The following is a 20556-nucleotide window of genomic DNA, read 5'->3' as shown; positions in this document are numbered from 1 at the left end:
GAAATAAGGTGGAATATTATGAAGTATCATAAAGCATCATTTTGTTTGCAATAGGATCTTGAAAACCTGGAGGATATATCAAAAAGTAAGTGTATCATACCATTTCAAGTAATAGGAAAGCATTTGGTGGTTGCAATAAAGCGATTTGGTGACTTGTAGAAAGGAATTGCAGTTTGATGAAATTTGAGTTGGACTCAGGGTGGATTTTGCTACACAAAGGGAGACATGTTTATCATGTAGAAGAGTTTCATTTAGGCAAAATAGGAAGAAAAAGCATGATGCTTGGTTCTTAGCATACTGATGTTCTGCCTGCCAAAATATGCCATGATCAAATCCCGTATTCTATTTGTGTGTACAATCTATTTGGCATTCTCTTTTAAAACTAGTTGGAAGGTATGTCTTATTTATACTGTATCTGTGGCCCCTTTCTGTTGGTGAACATTGGTAATTTGTGAGTATTTCAACCACAGCTGTGGTCAAACATCTTCCTTTATAAGGGAGGACCTTCTGCAAATCCATTTTCCAGTTGTTATTTCTTTTTTCCTTTGATTTCAGACCATTTTCTTCAGGATGGACAGTTTGGGGGGCTCAGTTATCTTGCATCCCTATTCTCCCACTCCAGTCTTCTACCGTGAACAGAGAAGAAAAGTATAAATTAGTGCCAAATTGGAAATATACTTGACTGACTTTTGGGAGCATCTGTTCCATCTTTTAAGACTTTTGGAAAAGGTGTATGCTAAAATCAACATTTGAGAACATTTGTGCTCAGATGGTGTGACATTTAACCTCATTATGAACTCTCCTTTTGCTGGTAGTTCCAGCTTTATTAATATTTTAATTAGATTTCCTTCTTGAATATCCCTTGCTTTTGATCAAGTAGCTTGTATTTTGGGGTTTACAGTATTATTGTCTAAATTAACTTTCCAGGGAGAACACAATAGCATTTTGGTGTATAAAAGGGATTAATAGAGAGTGCAAAACTGTGGATACAGCAGCATTAAAAAAAAAAAAAAAAAATCAACCATTCAAAGAGCTACTCCAAGCCGCTGTGTTTATGCAGTACTTTGAGTATCAGGCCTGTTTTGCCTAACTTCCCTCATTAATCCTCACAGCCCTTCTGTGAATTAGGTGAGCCTTATCGTTGGCTCCATTTTAAAACTGCAGATTGCAAAGCACAAAGAAGCCAGTGATTGCAGCAGCCAGCAATGGTGATTGCTTACGCTGGCCGGTAGTGGGCCACACTGCACCTCTTCCCTCTCCCTCCCTGGGCACCTCCTCTCCAGTCACTTGAACTGGCTTTGGATCATTTGCTGCAGTTTGTTCTAATAGAACAGGCACAATGGTGTAAGAATTTTAAAGTTTAAGCACCGAAGCCGTTGTGTAATTGTATGGCGTCAGTGTGGCTGGCGGCCCTGCATTGATGCGATCCCCCTGTGTAATTGCCCATGCAAATTTGAGCAATCTGTAACAGACACAGGAACCCAGCATTTGGCCGCAGACTCTCCTACCTCCAGAAAAACTTCGATAATACGAAGAACCTTATGTCATCTTTAAAAAGCTATATGGACAGGGGTGTCCTAGTGTCCATCTCACACATGAAAACATCACAGATCAACACAAGGTTAATAGACTAAATTAACAGTCAACATTTAAACTGTAGGTATTTGGATCCTTGCTTCCTTCTTTCAGCCCTGAAATCACCCTTCTCAAAAGAAATAAAGATTATTCCAGAGCTTTAGTTAAACTCTAAGTATTTTATTAAAAACAAAGATATTCAGGTCTCTTAAAGTGGACTTCCAAAACTATGGATTAATTACTTGTGAAATGGCCAAGTGGTCTATAATGTAATATTCTTACAATGAAACATCAGTCTGGAAAATTTACACAGAGGGAATGATTTCAAACAACTCAGTTGAAAACATATTTCCCCCCAAGGGAATGAGACTCAACAAAACTTAGTTTCCTATTTCCAATGCTATTTTTAAAATTTCATCTAAATATGTCTTAATCTAAACTAGAGTAAAAGAAAAATTGAGATTCGAATACACACGCATATACACACAGAAAATGAACACAGATATAAATGGTGGCCACAAATAATACATTTTTTCACAGCAAATACTTCATTTACTTAATAAAAAAACACATTTCTATACTAGTGTATACATTAAATGACATTGGTGTAGTTATATTATGCAGATAAACAATTTAGCAGTGCAGAGAGATGTACCAAACATGCAAGAACATTCAAAATTAAATTTAAAAAATGTACAACCCCAAATTACTAGTTGCAGACAAGGTCATGACAAACAGTGTCAGCATGACATTGGGCATTGCTAAATCTAAATGCTCATCATGAAATTCTCCAGATACACCTCATTTTATTTCTGCCCTCTATGTTTTATTCTATTATTCTTCACTTAGGAAGCTGGTGCAATTTTGGCCTTCTTGTAGTCAGACTTAACCTCTACATTTCCGGATACATTTGAGTTTTGGGAGTTCTTTACAGCATGTAGCAGAATAACAATTTCAGAGACTGTTACTCTGAAGCAGATAATGAAACCTCATTACAGTGGCATTGCCAGAATTTTTAGGGTCCCAAATTAGGTTTTGTTCTGTTGCTTTAATGAATCCTTTTTGTGTTTTGGTGTGTTTTGCTTTTTTTTTTTTTTTTTTTTCCTCCAGCCAAAACATTTTTCTTTATATTTAAATCTTTCCCTAATATGTCTAGATTTCTGTCCCACTGGAAGGAAATTGTTTCACACTATTACTGGAGATGAAACTGGTTTTTGTCTTTCTGCAGTTTCTAAGAGTCAGCAGGAAAAATAGGTTTTAAAATAATTTTACTGCAGAATAAATTGGGCAGATTCTGTTTAATCACCTAGTGTAAGTGGATAAAGTATGATAAATTTTGATACACAGAAAAGGCAACCGGATTCTGGTAGCATTAATATTAGATAATATTGTTATTACACTAACACAAAATGTTAAAGATGATTTCTAACCCAACGTATTTGCAAATATACAATACCTGGAAATGCATAGACATCTCAGCTTTTAGAAACAAAATGCATGTGCAATTTTAACTTCTCTTGACTTACTTTATAAATTCACTTTTAAATTAATGACTACCATTTATGGGATATGTATGATATCAGATAATCTAAAATTGTTTTTTATGAAATAAAAGGACATATAAGCTGGGTGTAGTGGCTCACATCTCTAACCCTAACACTTTGGTAGGCCAAGGCAGGATCACTTGAGCCCAGGAGTTCGAGACCAGCGTGGTTAGCATAGTGAGGCCTCGTCTTTACAAACAATGCAAAATTTAGCTGGGCGTGGTGGTGCACACCTGTGATCCCAGCTACTCATGAGGCTGAGGCAGGATGGATCACTTAAGTTGGAGAGGTCAAGGCTGCAGTGGCTGTGATTGTGCCACTGCCCTCCAGCCTGGGTTACGGAGCAAGACCCTGTCTCAAAAAAAGAAGGACATATTTTTTAAAAAATTGTATTGATGACTACATCTTTCATCATAGTTAGAGACAGACTCAAGACATCTGTAGTATGATTGTGTTTATGTCTACCCCAAATATGTAACTTTTTATTATGTCTTTATTAAGAAGATGACCGCTTTAGGTTTGTTGCTATTTTATTTGAGAAGAATAAAAAAGAAAATTATCTGGAAAATTTCTTTAAAGCTAAACACATCTTGGTCCTTTGGTGTGGGGACTGAATAAAAGTCAGTACTTTTATTTAATAGATGGAGAATCTAAGACTTGGAGAGTCCTAAGATTACAGGTTCAGCTGGTGGCCAAGCTAGGAGGGAGTTCCAGTCTGCTATGCACTGAATGGCACCCTTTGCAGTATGTGAAGCTGTCCCTACCCACCAGGATTGCCACTATATTGTAGATTGCGCACATATTAGCTACATACTGATTAGTAAGACTAAATACCATGTCTAAAAAAATACATCTCATCCAAAAAGTAGGATGAATTTATTTCAACCATTAATGCCAAGAGACCTGAGAAAGCAAACATAATCTGGTCAGTTTGAGTTTTTACAAGAAGGCTCACATTTCAAATGTCTTTCTCCAATACGAAATAAACATTAATAATAAGGACTGGGAAACTTACTTTCTCTTTTTTGGAAAAGCAGAATATATGGATAACTGCATATGCCTCACATTTTAGCAAAATTATAAATTTTTTAGAAAAGAGATTAAAAACGCCTGAAACCCGCAAGAGTTCAACCTCTAACCTCTGGGGTTGTTGGCACCAGGAAGCTGCTACCTTCCTTTCCACTGCTTCATGGTCATGGAGATGCAGACCCATGGCATTAGTCAGCAGTTTCTGAATCTTGACCCACAATAGGAAAGATACCTCAAGACAGGAGAAATAGATGGAGGCAATTACAAACAGCTACTAGATTGATGGTTGACATTGTCAGGGCTCCACTATATGGCAGATTGCAATGGTGTTGAACTCCCCTTGCTACCAGTGGATGTTGCTATTGGCAACCATGCAGTGAAGCCAATAAAAAGGCAAGGAAATGAGAGGAAAACTCAACCTTAGTGGAGGCTGTAGGGTTTGTGCTATAAATTATGTTTCCCTTAGCAATATGTAGCATCAACGTTCAGGATAGCTACAGTGCTCACGGCAGCCTGCAGTCTCTGTCAGACGCTGGGTCCAGTTTTGTCATAAAGCACATGCTTTAAAATGTTGCTGTAGATGGACTGGCATCCGTTTGTCTGGGCTATTTATTTATTTATTGTTGGTAAGGATAACAGATGTGGGCTCATCTCTGCCACACAGACTGATTTTCAATTCCCGTTCGTGATATAAACATGATGTGGCACATTACCCAGAAACATCTGCAGTGCTTCGGAGCTGCAGACACACCATGATCTCGCAGACCAGACTCTGTCTCTGACTCCACCCACCCTTTGTTCCTCACCTGAAGGAGGAGAGACAGCCCTGCAGCAGCTATTTTCCTTTATAGCAGAGTGATACAGAAAACTGGCTTAATAAAATCCATAAATCTGAACAACCTCCTCTTACCTGCTCTGCAGAGGCAGTTTTTTCCTGCACTCATTTCCCCCTCTACTTTCTCCAGTCTTCCCTGCAGAGACAGCTGTAAAGGGTAGCTAGGAACATTATTTTTTAGGGCTCTCACTCCTTCCCTCTCCCCTTTCTCAATCCCCTCCCTACTCGAGTGTCTCTCTTTCCTCAGCAATTGATGACAGGGTTCTACATCTTCATGTTTTTGGTTGGAAGTGCCATTTTTCTTTGTTTGGATTGACTTTCACCTTTTTTTTTTTTTTTTTGGCAGTTCCCTTAACCACCTGCCTCAGTCCCCGTCTTTCCTTTATTGGTGTTCTTATATTTCTTCTTCTTGCTTGCTTTTATTCCCCTCTTAGTCTGGTTTATACATTTCTTTTACTTTGTTTCTTGCCATGAAGAGTCTTTTTCTCTACAATTACCTGCTCTCCCCTCACTTCCATTTTGGTATCTTAATTTTACCCATTTCTTCTGCCAACATTTCCTGAATTGTCTACTGTGTGCCAGGAAAACAATGTCCCTTGTAGAACATGGCCCCTCTTTCTTTCATATTTGTAAGGTTAATGATTGATAATGATTAATAACAATAACAAGGGCCGGGCACGGTGGCTCACGCCTGTAATCCCAGCACTTTGGGAGGCAGAGGTGGGTAGATCACCTGAGGTCAGGAGTTCGAGACCAGCCTGGCAAACATGGTGAAATCCTGTCTCTACTAAAAATACAAAAATTAGCCAGGCGTGATGGTGGGCACCTGTAATCCCAGCTACTCAGGAGGTTGAGGCTGGAGAATTGCTTAAACCCAGGAAGCCGAGGTTGCAGTGAGCCAAGATCGCGCCATTGCACTCCAGCCTGAGCAACGAGAGTGAAAACTCCGTCTCAAAAAACAAAAACAAACAAAAACAATAATAAGAAAAATGGTTTGTAAATTTTAGATTTTTTTAAGGACTGGAATGGCCCTCAGGTTTAAACTAGTCCAGGGATGTTCAAACTCCTCAGAGTCCCTGTGGACCCCCATGTATGTAATCGAAGAGATGAAGGTTTGTAGGTGCTCTGGATGTCCAAACCCTGCTTATAATTCACCTAGGAATTCAGCTTTTTGATGTTTTATATGTTGGGGATTCGTTGAAAGATTTATTTGAACAAAGAGTTGTAAGGTTAAAACATGTTCAAGAATCATTTCCTAGTGTAATCTAATTTGACAAATAAGGAAACAAGCTTGGAGAAGTGAAGTGACTTGTTCAAGTCAATCTAGTCAATAATGCCAAAGCTAGGGATAGAAATCTATCTTCTAGCCCAGCGTTCTTTGGATAAGATATACTATGTCCACAATTTCTCAAAACAGGGAGCAAAGCAGCTTTCTAGTCATTACATCTACTTAATACAGTTTATTCTTACCTATTGTAAACTTGGCTTCCTATAGAATATGCGTTCTTTGCCCAGACTGTTATTTCTTAACATTTGAAGCATTATTTCTTACACTTAAAGAAAAATCCAAAATTAGGGACCCCTATAGTTTGCTTTAAGTTGGTTACTGGCAGTAACCTTACATTTTATATCAGAACTCTTCACTAGGAGAACTCAAGGTGGTCAATGCTTAGTCTCCATGGCTCTACTCTGTCCTGTGAACCATAGTTTCTAGATGTCACCTGTGGTAAATCCAGCTACAGATTTTCTTCCACCCTTACTTTAATCAAAATCTATCAATCCATTCCTTCTGGGAGAAAACTTGGTCTGTAATGAAGGTTGAATTTTAAACCTCTGGAAAAGGGTACCATAGTCCAAGTCTAGAATTACCCATCAAACACATTTGCTATACTCCTACTATGTATTCCTTTTTAGGGGGAGAACTGAGATTGACCAGTATTTATAAGGATAGTATAGGTTACTTTTAGGTAGGCAATTCTAAAGGATCCATCAATAAGAAGCTCTAGGATTAAAAATAAAATACCTCTATGGAATACAAATTAGGATTCTTGGGACGGTCTGGCACAAAAAGGCATGCAGGGACAGGAAGCAAAGACAGGCAGTGTTTGGCTTCTAACAAACAGAAAAGCCATATACAAAATGAAGCAGCGCTAATGACGCTTTTACTGTTCAGTGTTCCCTCAGCTCAGAGCAAGTAGGCCACCTGTCCACAGATCCTTGGATCCAAAACAGTCCCCACCCAAAGCCTTCATTTCAGCCCATGCGTGTTCATTAGGGAAAAAGTGAGGGTCCTGGGGTGTGCTCCCTGCCCCACCTCTTTCTTTGTCCTTCCCGTTGCTCTCTCTGCTGCTGATCACGCTTCAAGGTGAAAGCCCAGGCATGCTTCCCAGTGCATTCTTGAGATGTTAGGTCTTTCTGAACTAAAAGAACAAAAGGATGACATGGCTGAACTGAAAGTGGCCCTTCAGGCTGAGTCACTTTGTAGCTGCAGCTGACCTGGAGGGTTAGTTCCTGTCTTCCGTGGCTACCATAACACTGGCAGGGGAGGATGAGGCAGTTGAGGCCAGCAGCCGTTTTTGGTGCAGCTCTTCCCACTTACTTCTGTTTGCAGCTACTGAATCTAGCATCGGCTTCAGTTTCACATTGACCTTCACCAGTGCCTAAAACAAAACAAAATACAGGTGGAGGAGAGAGGAAACAGAGTAACTGACATGATTTTCCCCCTTTCATTTATGAGGAGAATGTAAACTGGCTGTAGGAAATGAAAGTGATGATTATTTTGGTAAACAAGAGCTATTTACAGAAGTAAATATGCATTTAACACCAATGTGTTGTATTAATAGAGCCTACTTAGAGAATGAAAAATAAGACATCACCAGCATGGCTGTGTACAACTCTAGGGGACACCAGCCATGTAGACTCGAATCCTGTTTTACAACTACATCAAGCAAGACAGGAAACAAAATATCCAGCTCACATATGCCTACTTATTTGTGCATCTTTGCCTACCATAGAGGGCTCCAGATCTCAATTGACTATGAACTTAAATTTTTACAAAATAATCCTACAATTGCTCTACCGTAGATGACTCTGGGTGGACTTAATTGAATAGGAAAAGCCAGGTAAAATCCTGAAATGAGAAGGTGCTCATTTTTAAAGCTAAAGATCTAGGAGTTGTGCTAAATATACAAAGCATGGAAACATGCATGGAAATAGACATGGCAGAAAGGGAAGCAGTGTGGAAGAGAGTGACAGAGGGATGAAAGGGGGATGAGGGAAGAGGGAATGTAAGGTGTGGCCAGGGGCAGATGGACCACCAGGCTGATGAAAGTCAGGCTTTAGCATCCTCACTTGTGCCAGACTCTTCTAAGTATATTATTTTGTGCGTAATTTTGTGTGTGTGTGTTTTTGAAAGAGTCCTCCTGTTCCCAAATGGTATAAGCTTGTCTCACCGCTCCTGGTTTGCCCCTGGTAGTGGAATGAGAGCCCTAAAAGTAAGATGGCTTACTTTAATTTAATGCAAATGAGTCCTTCTTCAGCTTTCATATCAGAGGGCTTGGGGCAGGGCCGAGAATTTTGTTTCTGAACTGGGACTAGAACAAATTCAAGGAGCTCAGATTAAAGAGCAATAGGTAAATATTTTACAGATCAGAGGGGCATGGAGTTTACTCTGCCCAACAGGAAAATTCCACTATTCTCTACTTTACTGATTGTTTTCTTTCTTTTAAATGCATGAATATCTACATTTTACTTATTTTAACTTTTTTTAACTTTTCATAATGAAAGGCTTCTAACATATTCAACCAGTAAAATATGATCAGCAAAAATATCTATTATGTACCTATATGCCAATAAAGATGAATAATAAGTATAAGTAAAGCCACCCCTGTAAAACATATGTAACAGAGTCTAGAAGCCTTTTAATTTTCTGGACAGCTCAATGAAAAGGGAAATAAGATTTTGATGACATTTAACTTTTAGTAACATGGTCTTTGTCCTTTTAAAACATGAGGTTTTGGAGGATTGTTTCAAAAATAATACCTTTTCTTCCCTTCACAGTTATTTTATATATTTTAAGTAACATGTTGGTGTTAGAAAATATAGAAACAATAGGTTTAAAAAGTAAGAAATGGAGATAATTTATAATCTCATAACTGAAGAGATAAACACTACTAACTTTTGGGTTTTGCCTTGAATGAAATCTTTCCATTATGTTTCTAACTGGTTAAATGATCAGAACATCTAAAATATGGCCCGACGAGGTGGCTCACGCCTGTAATCCCAGCACTTTGAGAGGCTGAGGTGGGTGGATCATTTGAGGTCAGGAGTTTGAGACCAGCCTGGCCAACATGGTGAAACCTCATCTCTACTGAAAATACAAAAAAAAAAAAAAAAAAAAAGCTAGGCGTGGTGGCACACGCCTGTAATCCCAGCTGCTTGGAAGGCTGAGGCAGGAGAATCGCTTGAACCCAGGAGGCAGAAGTTTCAGTGGGCTGAGATCATACCACTGCACCCCCGCCTGGGCAACAGAATGAGACTTCATCTCAAAAAATATATATATATATATATATGTGTGTGTGTATATATATATGTATACACACACACACACGGTATTTTATAATCTGTTTACAAATGGACAGAATCAATGAGAATGTATGGATTTTTAAGCATTCATACTTCTTGGGCCTGTTTTCCATCTCCAGGATCTGAAAGAAGTATAAAAAGCTGGCATCCCACGTGGATGAGGGGGAGCTTCCGTTAACACCTAACACCTCCTATGTGTTAAACACATTGCTGGCTGCTCTACATACTTCATCTCAGCTATTCCTCACAATGACTGTGCATTTTACCAATGATAAAACATATCCCCCACATGTTAGGATCATGAATGATCCTTAGTCCTTCTGCCGCAGAAGGAAGATAAGAATCCATATAGGAAGTTAGGGGTTCCTTTTGTAATCTTTCCATTTGTTTTGGAAGCTATGGAGAAAACCATTGTTTTTCTCAAGTAAAAGTCAGGGATAGGACACTAACCTGGCATACAGAATGAAGATATAGAGAAATCTGCTGAAGATGTAGCATAAATGGGAAGCTCTTAAAGAGTCAAGAAGAAAAACCAAGGAATAATAAGGTACACATCTTGAAATTGTATGGCTTCAACCTTTGTCAATGCACAATTCCAACCAGCTAGTAATTGTATCATTCCTGTTTTTAGAGACTGTGATGGTGATGAGGAGACTGAAGACATGAACTTCTGAGGACACATTGAATGTGATTGCTGTTGTCATCAATTTGGGGTAAGGGTTGACACCAGGACCTTCCTTCTGACTTACTCATACCCATCTCTCCTTTCTTCTTTCCTCTTATCCATCAATTCTATCACCCATCATCTTGCATATGTATACAACTCTCGCGAATTCTGACATTGTTCTTTGAACGTAATCTTATGTCACTTGAGGTCTCCCCATCCCTTTAGACTTGAGATTAGACCTCAAATCTATTTCATGCTCTGGGGGACCTTTCAGACTCCTTCCAGTTATTTCCAAGTGTTATTTCCTTGTACTCTTTGACATCTTCTTGAGTCTACTTGGCCCTCTCGACTGCATTCTGCACCATTCCTAATGCAGTGTTTCATTTTATTTCCCCTTTTCATAGGAAATCCTATCACCCTCAACATTTTGGATGCCTACTAACTGTACCGACTTTAGAGGTTGTCACAGGGGAAGTGACTTACCCACTGACTTACTCTTACATACTCCTCTTCACCTCAAAGGGCACAGTCTTTTACCCCATGGAGAGTAATCCAGTTTTCTCCCCAGCCCTGTCTCACTGTTTTTATACAGATCTGGACTGCCAACCAGCCAGTTTTTTCCCGGGCTCCCCAAAATTCTGAAAAATTAAAGTTTCCCTTTCTTGTTGCACTAAGGCCTATAAGGTAGTTTTTATTTTCCTTATAAAGAAATAAATAAAAGAAGGAACACAGAAGTTTTGAGATTATTAGCCTACGGAAAGGTGATTTCCCCCTTTATGCTTTGGGTCAGTAAGCTATTTTTTGTTCTGTGGACAGGGTTATATCCCTGGTCCCATGTAGACACCTTGTAGGTGCATCCCATTCATCACAAGGGGCACAAAAGGTGAACATATCATTAAGCCACTATGATTTCAGCACACCTTCTGAAAAGCCTTCTCTGAGCATGACTGTGGTTAGGGAGTAGTCAATAGTAAGTCCTCCAACAGGAAGAATAGCTCTTTTTCTGTTAGAATGCCAGAGTATATGGCTCCAAGCACAACTGCAAACCACCTGTTAGTAAATCTAATTTATCTGCTCAGATAATCCTGTGCTCCAGGGAGTTACATGAATATGAGTAAAACGTAACTAGATGTAAGTTAAGGGAGTGGGGTTGGGCACTGAAAGCCTGATGTCCTTAAGACAGAGTATATTCTATCTCTCTCTTAACAGTGATGTTTATCACGCTAAACAGAAACATCTAATTTTAAATCAGATTTACTAGTTATTTCATATGATAATAAAACAAAGCAACATTGTAACTCCAGCAGTGATCAAAATCCCCTTTATTTCCATGAGAAAAATGCAGGTGCTTGTTTTCTGCTCAATGCACAGTGCTTTTATTTAGACAATAGTGTGAGGTAGCCACAACTGCCATGGTTTTATTTAGTATAGCTTGGCACAAGCTTCTCTTTACTCTGATCAAGCCTTTTAATTAAACTGACTACTATAATTCCTATGGAAATTAGTGTTTATGTTATTTTCCTGCTACAAAAGCATTTCTCTAGAACTTATTTTTTTTTTTTATCCCAGGAGTACAAATAGGAATTTTTTTCTGCTCGATATGTAATTAAAAACTCATTTGATTACAATATTTCTGGCTCTGTTTTACTTATTAAATTCCTGTAATCAGTTTTCTTTTATGAAGCTGCTGGGAAACGATCTCAAAAGCAACACATTTTTTTCTTCCCTGGCAGGTTCCCAAGCATTTACTAAATTACATTCATAGCACCTGCCCATGATTCGAATCATTCCACCAATTTATTCCTTAAGCCATTTAAGTTTATTTGGCGTAGCCCCAAACAGCTTTCTTCCCTTTATCCTTGCTCTTTGTTCTACTTCTTGCTTCCTTTGTGTGGAATAAGGAAATCAGGGAGGGAGGAGGAATACGTATTTCTCAGGATTCCTCTTTCTTTTTGTTTTATATTCTCCTGAAACACAGAATTGCCATACAGGAATATCGTTTTCCTGTGGCCAGGTGCTGGTTCTAGGCAAAGGTTACAAAACTCCTATCTTGAAGACTTACTTTTTTTTTTTTTTGAGACGAGGTCTAGCTCTGTCGCCCAGGCTGGAGTGCAGTGGCGGGATCTCGGCTCTCTGCAAGCTCCGCCTCCCGGATTCAAGTGATTCTCTTGCCGCAGCCTCCTGAGTAGCTGGGACTGCAGGCGCCCGCCACCACGCCCGGCTAAGTTTTTTGTATTTTTAGTAGGGACGGGGTTTCACCGTGTTAGCCAGACTGGTCTCCATCTCCTGACCTCGTGATCCCCCCGCCACGGCTTTCCAAAGTGCTGGGATTACAGGCGTGAGACACCTCGCCCGGCCGACTTACTCTTACACTCTAAATATGTTACAGAAAGGCAGTTAGCTGAGAGAATATGGAACTATTAAAATACTAGTAAAGCAAGGGTTTATCCACGAACCTAAATTCCAAGGCTTATGGTGATTATGTGTAGTGAGCCATCATCAAGAGAATTGCTTTTAGTATTTAAAAGTTTCTCATCAAGTGACACGTGATGGGTTCTTTGAGAATGCTATTGTCTAGTTTGCCTCGCTCCTCAGTGAAAGAGAAGGGGCGAAACTTAGCCCATTGAAACGAAACCCATCTGGTCACTCTCCATATACACACGGAGGAATTCTAAAGGTTATGCATGCGGCGGCATCAGCCTCAAGACACCTGACTCTCCTCTGTGGCATCCCTGCTGCGCAACCACGCAGCCACCGTGGAGACCCATTCAGAGCCAGTGCCTGCACCACCTCCCAGGGGAGTCCATTTAGTCTTTGATTGTTCTGTTTTTAAAATGTTGTTCCTTTATGTTGAACTGAAATCTATACCCCTGTAACTTCTACGTAATGGTTTTAATCCTCAGGGTGCTCTCTCTTTAAACCAGAATTTTCTTTAGTAGCGTAGGACTGATAACTCAGGTTTTGTCTTACGTGTAGGTCAGAGTTGATGCTGACCTAAAAACCCTATTTGGGATGCAGTGCTTCTCCCTTGGGGCAACCTTTTTGACATCACTGGGGCCCCAAGTTCCTTCCAGTTCCCTCTTGGCCCATCGCAGACGGGACCTGGGATACTTGCCCCACTATGGGACACAGTCTGGGCATCTGGTCATCTAGGTGGCTGAGGGACCCCACTTCCTTCCTGATTTCATTCACACTCCATTGTTGAGTTCTCTTGTGACCAGCACATACAGTTTATTCCATATTTTATTTATGTTTTGAATAAGGAACACATTCACGTGGATACAAAAGGGTACAAAGGTGCAATATAAAATTTCCCTTCTACTATTTCCCGGCCACTCAGTTTCCTCCCCTAGAGGCAACAGATGTTTTCAGTGTCTTGAGTAGATAACCAAGAAAATTTTTCTGAATATGTAAGCACATAATATATTTGCCCCTTTTTACAAATGGTAGTACACCATACAGATTGATCGGCATTTTGCCTTTTATTCTTAATATATCTTGGGAAAAATCTCATGTCACTACAAAATTAGATTTTCTCATTTTTTGTGGCTAACTAGGATTCCACTGCTGTCAAAATTTGTTTAACCAGTTCCTTTTTGATGGAACCCAAACATTGTTTGCATTTGGCCATTACAAATATTGCTGTAATGGATATCCTTGTACATAGCCTCTATATAGGTATGAAGTTTATCAGAGTCAAATTCTAGAATAGGTATTGCTGGGTCAAAGGGAATGTGTATTTGCATTTTGGTAGATGTTACTGAATCAAGGAATATAATTTTATCTAAGATATATAGCAGGATTTTTATATTAGCCATACTAATAAGAGAGAGGGAACAGAAACCATAGCTATTGTTTAGATTAAGGCCTTGGAGAGATAGTGTGAGGGTGGATAGAGCTAAGAAGGATACACAAATCTAGAATTTGATCCCTCTCCTCTCTGTATACTCCAGATGCTAATTTCTACACAGTACACTTGGTATCACTCAAGTATCACAATCATATTGTCTAGAAGGTTTGGTTTTACTCCCTCTCTGAAAGAAACTCCCCAAATGGTACTTGAATCTACCAAAATCTCTTACAGCAAATCAATAATCTTTGACCAGTTACAGGTGTTTTCACTGTGTTTCATTGACTCTTACTGTCATTAGCAAACTTTTACTGAATGTTTGGTGTCAGACTGTAATAAGTGCTTAACACTGTCATATAATTTTCTCAGGAACTTTATGAAATGGATACTATTATTATCCTCTTTTTATATGTATAATTGAGAAAAACCAAGGCCTGGATGATGAACTCACTCGTGGTCAGTCACTTGGTAAGTAAAGAACTCAAACTGCAGGGTTTCTCTACCTCAGCACTATTGATGTTTTCGGTTAGATAATTATTTATGGTGGGGGCTGTCTTTTGCATTATAGAATGCTCTAGAAGCTAGTAGCATCCCTCCCCAAAGTTGTGACCACCAAAAATGTCTCCAGATATTGCCAAATGTCCTCTGGGGAGCAGCATCTTCCCAGTTAAGAACCACTGCTCATGCCGGGCGCGGTGGCTCAAGCCTGTAATCCCAGCACTTTGGGAGGCCGAGACGGGCGGATCACGAGGTCAGGAGATCGAGACCATCCTGGCTAACACAGTGAAACCCCGTCTCTACTAAAAAATACAAAAAACTAGCCGGGCGAGGTGGCGGGTGCCTGTAGTCCCAGCTACTCGGGAGGCTGAGGCAGGAGAATGGCGTAGACCCGGGAGGCGGAGCTTGCAGTGAGCTGAGATCCGGCCACTGCACTCCAGCCTGGGCGACAGAGCGAGACTCCGTCTCCAGAAAAAAAAAAAAAAAAAAAAAAAAAGAACCACTGCTCTGCTGCATTGTCTCGTCTCTATCAGGTCTTCAATGAACTCAGCTTCCCCTCAAATAGACGGAGGAATAAAAGTAACTAGCTACAGTCTGAACCCCAACAGCATCTCTGGCAGCAGAGAAGGAAAGACTTTTTCTTGAGCCAAATACATACTCTTCCTCACCTCGTTTTTCTGAAGACATTTAGGAAGGAGAAAGAAGAGGAGTTTCTATATATTGAACGTTCACTCTGCTGGGCTAGGGCCAGGGCCTAAAGGCTATTATCTCATAAAATCTCCGCAGCAGTCCCACGAAGTAGGTACTTTTTTATAGATAAGGAAATTGAGGTTCACTTAGGTTAAATGCCTTGTCCATGGTCATATAGTGAGAGATGGAGCCAGGATGTTTACCTAAGTGTTTCTGACTCTAATGCATTGGGTGGAAAATTCCTTCCCTAGAGAACTAATCCTTCACCATTCTGTCTTCTCTGTGAAGTCTTCTCTGGTCTTCTGGTATAGAACCAGAACTCTCCTTCCTTGGGCATGCCTGTAGTACACTCTCCATCTCTCCAATTCTATCCATCACACTGCAAATGTCTTTGTATTTGTTTGCAATTCTTCAAAGATCCTGTCTTCTGATTGTATTTTTGTCTCTTTGTACTTGTCTTTTTTCCCCCTTCTGCCTCCTTTTAAGCCAAGTTTTAAAAGTGCTGGTTTTCAGCAATTTGATCGTCATGTACGTTGCTGTAGTGTCCTTCATGTGTCTTCTGCTTGGCTTCATTGAGAATCTTGGTTCTTTAACACTGTCATATAATTTTCTCAGGAAGCTTACAAAATGGATACTATTATTATCCTCTTTTATATATATAATTGAGAAAAACCAAGGCCTGGATGAAGAACTCACTCGTGGTCATTCACTTGGTAAGTGAAGAACTAAAACTGCAGGGTTCATTTATTTATTTCCACCACCCTGTCTTCAGCTATGTTTTATGTCTATCTTTTCCCTCTGGGACTCTAATCATACATATTTAGCCATTAGTGTTGTCGCACAGCTCAAATGATGCTCTGCTCATTTCTCTTCCATCTTTTCTATATTATTTTGGATAGTTTCTGTTGCTGTCACTGAGTTTTTGTTTTGCAGGGCTTGACCTGCTATGGATCTCATCTACTATATTTTTTTACCTCAAAAATTAGAGTTTTCATTTCTAGAAGTTTGATTTGGGTCTTTTAAATATCTTTCATGACCTCTTAATCATGCTTAATCTTTCCTCTACCCTCTGAAATATCTAAGTATAATAACTATCTTAATGTCTTTTTCTACCAAGTCTATGATTTATGTAATCTCTGAATCTGTATCGATTGCTTTTTCTAATTATTATGCGTCAGATGTTTTTGCTTCTTTGCATGTTTGGTAATTCTTGATGAACATCAGACATTGTACAGTTTATATTGTTAAGTGATGGATTTTTTTCCCATTGCTTTAAGCCTTTTTCAGTTTTGTTCTGGAATATTGTTAGGTTATTTGGAAACAATTCAATCCCTTTGGGGCTTGCTCTTCAGCTGCGCAAGCTGGTTCCAAAGCGGCCTTTTTTTGTGGAGGGCTAATTTGCTCCCATTACTGATGCAATACCCTTCTGAGAATTGTATCCAATGCCTCATGTATTTCAAGGCTTTTCTTGGGTACTGTGGCTGGCAGGAGCATGGACTATTTTCCCCAGTCTGTGTGACCTCTGTGGATCACTACTCGCTCCTTTTTGCTTCAGCCTCAGTAGTTTCCTCACATGGATATGATGAACATCACTAACCTGAAGACTCAGAGTGGCCCTCTGCAGATCTCTGGAGCTTTTTCTGTGCAGTCCTCTCTTCTCTCTTCCTCTTCCCTGGGAACCGTAACTTCTTTGGCATCCCTAGACTCCTAGCTCTGCCTCCTTAATTCAGCAAGATCACTGGGCTCTGCCTGGATTCCCCCTGCCTGTGCCATGGCCTAGAAATTCTCTTCTGGCAATAAGCTGGAACAGTTGTAGGACTCACTTCATTCGTTTTCCTCACTCAGGAACCAGTGTATTATGTTGTCTGTTGCCCATTGTCTGAAAAGTGTTGTTTCATATATTTTTCAGGTTTTTTTTTTTTTTTTGGCCCCTATTACTCAATCATGGCTAGTAGCAGAGGTCCCTTATCACTGGTTTTAAAAACTCTGTCTTGCTTAGTATCCCACAAGCTCAGAGAGAGAGAAAGAGTGGTAACAAGGTCTTTTATCTTTGTATCTTCAACATCTGGCACAGTGACCCTAGAAGCAGCAGCCTCTCCTCCATTCCTCCCCATTGAACAGTGGCAGGAAGAAGGGTTAAGGCTAGGACAGCTGCCAGTGGCTGAGAGTGGGAATAGGATGTTCTGACCTGCTACAAAATCCTGCTGTAAAAACACACCTAGAATGAACCACTTGGGAAATGGATATATTTTCTCTTACTACCATTATTCCTGGGCCTTTCTTTTTATCAGTTTGCCAACCTGCTAAGAGCCAGATTCTGGCCTTGATGTTTCTCTGCCATTGTGGTCCACATCTGTTATTATCTGGCACAGTTTGTGCTTATTAGTTGACCACAGTTACTTCTTGGAACCCAGCTGCTGGATAGACAGGGCAGATGTGGGACAAGAGAGTAGCAGAGAGATGCCATGCTCTTAGAAAAAGTGAGTACTCCTATACTCTGTTGTTGGAAAGGGGCATAGAGGAACCCCATCAAATTAAAACCAGATTAGTGTTTGAACCTGAAAATGTCCAACTGTGTCATTAATATATTTTTTAAAACTTTGAGGAAATTGTCTGGCTATTCATTTATTAAGAAAAAAAGACATTTATTAAGAAAAAAAAGGACAGAGAAGATGGTTTTGGCCTCCTGTTGTTGAAGTCTATTTCGAGAATTGCTAGTGATATCACTTATTATTTTTTGCCTTCTCTCACCTCCACCTTACCCAAGAGAAATAGTCAGAAACTAAGCGACACAATATACTGTAGAGGAGAAAGAACTTAAGAGTATTTTTTTAAATATCTATTTTTAAAAATATAAAGTTAGACTTGGAACTTATGTATCTGTTTGAGGCAGCATATTCCTGTTACGAGGTCATGATCACTTTACTACCATGATTATTCCCTTTCTGGATGAAAATGTCAAAAAAATCATTGGAAGTTGGTATTTTGAAATGGAAAATCATTGACGATATGACCAACTGTTATCATCTCTGCTCAGATTCTTCAGCAGGAGGGACAAGAGAACATGCAAGTGGTGGCAGGCCCTGAAATTCTCATGAATTCATGTGCCTGTCCAACAGTTACAGGTGCAAAGAGCATCTTCAAGAAACAGGTTCCTGTTCAAGGTGTATGACTTCAGAGACAGGTAGCCAATTGTGGGAGCAGATCCTAAGTTATGAATTAGTGAATTGTTGAACGGCTAATCCCTCTTAGGTCCAAAGGTTATGATTATTCATGATTTAATCTGAGATACTCCCAGATTTTACATGCCACATCTCAGTGCTGCAGTTGGCTGGAAATCACTTTGACTTTCCAGCCTTCTACTTTTGTATGGGTTGTAGAGGCCAGAAACTCAGTGGATGGACTGTTTAGAACTGAACTCCTCACCTTCCCTCAAGCCTTCCTCTTAGGTTTACTCTGTCAGGGAACTGGACATTATCATCTATCCAGCTGTCCTACCCAGATATCCATGGGTCATCCATGACATCTTCCTCTTCTAATTACATCCAATCTGTCACAAAGTCCTGTCAACCCCACTTCCAAAGTATCTTTGAACATGATTCTGTTGCCATTTCCACAACCCTGGTTTAGGCTACCATCATCCCCCTGACTGTTTTAAACCTACTACAGCCTCCTAACCAGTCTCCCAGCCTTCCTCTTGCCCCTGTCCAATCGACACTCCATATTGAAGCCACCATGGAGCAGTCGATCAGAAACACAAACCTGAGCTTGCCATTCACTTCTCTAAGACTTTCAGTGGCTCCTATTTGATATGAATATGCTCATCAACGCAAGTCCAAATCCTTCAATGTGGCCTATAAGACCCTATCAGAAAAAGAGTATTGTGGTAGTAAGAGAGAATGAAATCCAGAAACAAAACAAAATAGAAACAAAACCAGAAAGTCTGATGGAAAACTTGGGTTGTGGTACAAAAACAGAACGTTGAAATGCCAAAATAATCCCACCAAGTTTTCTAGAAATCCTGAAATACACATCTTTATATGCATTTTCACATTTTCCTGAGTCAAAAAAAAAAAAGCTAGACTCCACATGGTGCGTTTGGCAGGAGACAGCTAAAGTGTTAGTTACTATATGTGAGAGCAGATGGAGCTGGCTGTGGAGTCCAGATGGAAGGCAGCAAACAGACTCTTCCTAAACCTCACTCCTTCCCTCCCCAGTTCAATGGCTTTTGAAACTCAAACTTGTGTAAAAATTAATTTGCATTAAATTGCTTAAGATAATGTATTAACTACCATAGAAGGCTTCCAGCAGTTTTTAAAACTTGCTTTGAAAAACAAATAATCAAGCTATAATGGTGAACACAGACTTCCTTGGATGTTTTTAAGCATTCACATTAAAGATACCAGCCTTAAAACATATTTTTTTGTGTTATTTGCAGAGGTTGGAGAATTAATAATAATTATTTATGTAGGTAGCTTACACACGTAACTGTGTAAGACACTGTGGTATATTTATGCTTCATGTAGTTTATCTCATTAAATTCTCAAAACTACCAGGTATGTGCATTATCAACCCATTTTAGAGAGGAGAAAATCAGGCTCAGAAAGGCTACATAATTTGCCTGGGGCCACAGAGCCAGGGTTTGGTCTCAGGTCTCTGACTCCAGAGCCCAGGTTGGTAACCACCTACCATATGTGTAATGCTGGCATGTGAGTTTGACTGGGTCAGCCTGCTGGTTAGAATTATGAATGAAAAGTGCATTTCTAGATAGGAATTGCCTGTTTATGTTCAGGAATATCTCATTAGCTAATAAATGTTTTCCTTAACAGACTCAAGTGCTGCTGTGGTCTCAGATGTGTTCATATGACTTAGGTCTGTGGAGGTCAAGATTGGTCAGAGGGCAAGTAAGAGGCAGAGTCACCCTGGAAAAGAGTGAACAGGGTTCAAGGTTACCAACATACAAGGCTGAAGTTTGGCAACAAGACCGAGGGTGAAATAATAAAAATAGACTCAGGCAGAGGCAAGGACTTAAATAGCTGATTCAGTGGGTTCATAACAGTTGAGTTCTTCTCAGACTAGAAAACAATGGCATTTAAAGGGCTCTAACTTTATAATTCCTGCCCTGTTTAAGGACATGATCATTTATTCTGCCAGAACTGTGGTATCCCTACCAGAGTTAGCAGTTGCCTACCCAATACACATTTTAATCTACCTTGAGCTTAGGAGTAGCCAGGGAGATGTAAGCAGAATTCATAAAGGCTCGGAGAAAACTCTAAATGGGGCT

At 39.9% G+C, this 20556-nt stretch overlaps 2 protein-coding genes and 1 long non-coding RNA gene across 3 annotated transcripts in view; 1 reads left to right on the top strand and 2 right to left on the bottom strand.

The window, feature by feature from the left end:
- The window catches only part of NFE2L2 (NFE2 like bZIP transcription factor 2), a 598880-nt gene that overhangs the window by 392292 nt on the left and 186032 nt on the right, over positions 1–20556 (bottom strand). The gene's annotated exons all lie outside the window — the stretch shown is intronic.
- The window catches only part of LOC126932092 (uncharacterized), a 34874-nt gene that overhangs the window by 2860 nt on the left and 11458 nt on the right, over positions 1–20556 (top strand). Inside the window, exons 3-4 of the long non-coding RNA XR_007718103.1 lie at positions 10199–10280; positions 14454–14552. This is a non-coding gene — a long non-coding RNA (uncharacterized LOC126932092). The remainder of the gene's footprint in view (positions 1–10198; positions 10281–14453; positions 14553–20556) is intronic.
- The window catches only part of PDE11A (phosphodiesterase 11A), a 467408-nt gene continuing 448591 nt past the window's right edge, over positions 1740–20556 (bottom strand). The window contains exon 20 of the mRNA XM_050750610.1: positions 1740–7643. Coding sequence (XP_050606567.1) covers positions 7488–7643 — 156 coding nt within the window. The 3' untranslated portion in view covers positions 1740–7487. The remainder of the gene's footprint in view (positions 7644–20556) is intronic.

This window comes from Macaca thibetana, chromosome 12, assembly GCF_024542745.1.
Source record: "Macaca thibetana thibetana isolate TM-01 chromosome 12, ASM2454274v1, whole genome shotgun sequence".
Lineage (NCBI taxonomy): Eukaryota > Metazoa > Chordata > Mammalia > Primates > Cercopithecidae > Macaca > Macaca thibetana.
Note: the sequence above shows the minus strand (reverse complement) of the source record. Positions and strands in the feature narration are given on the sequence as shown.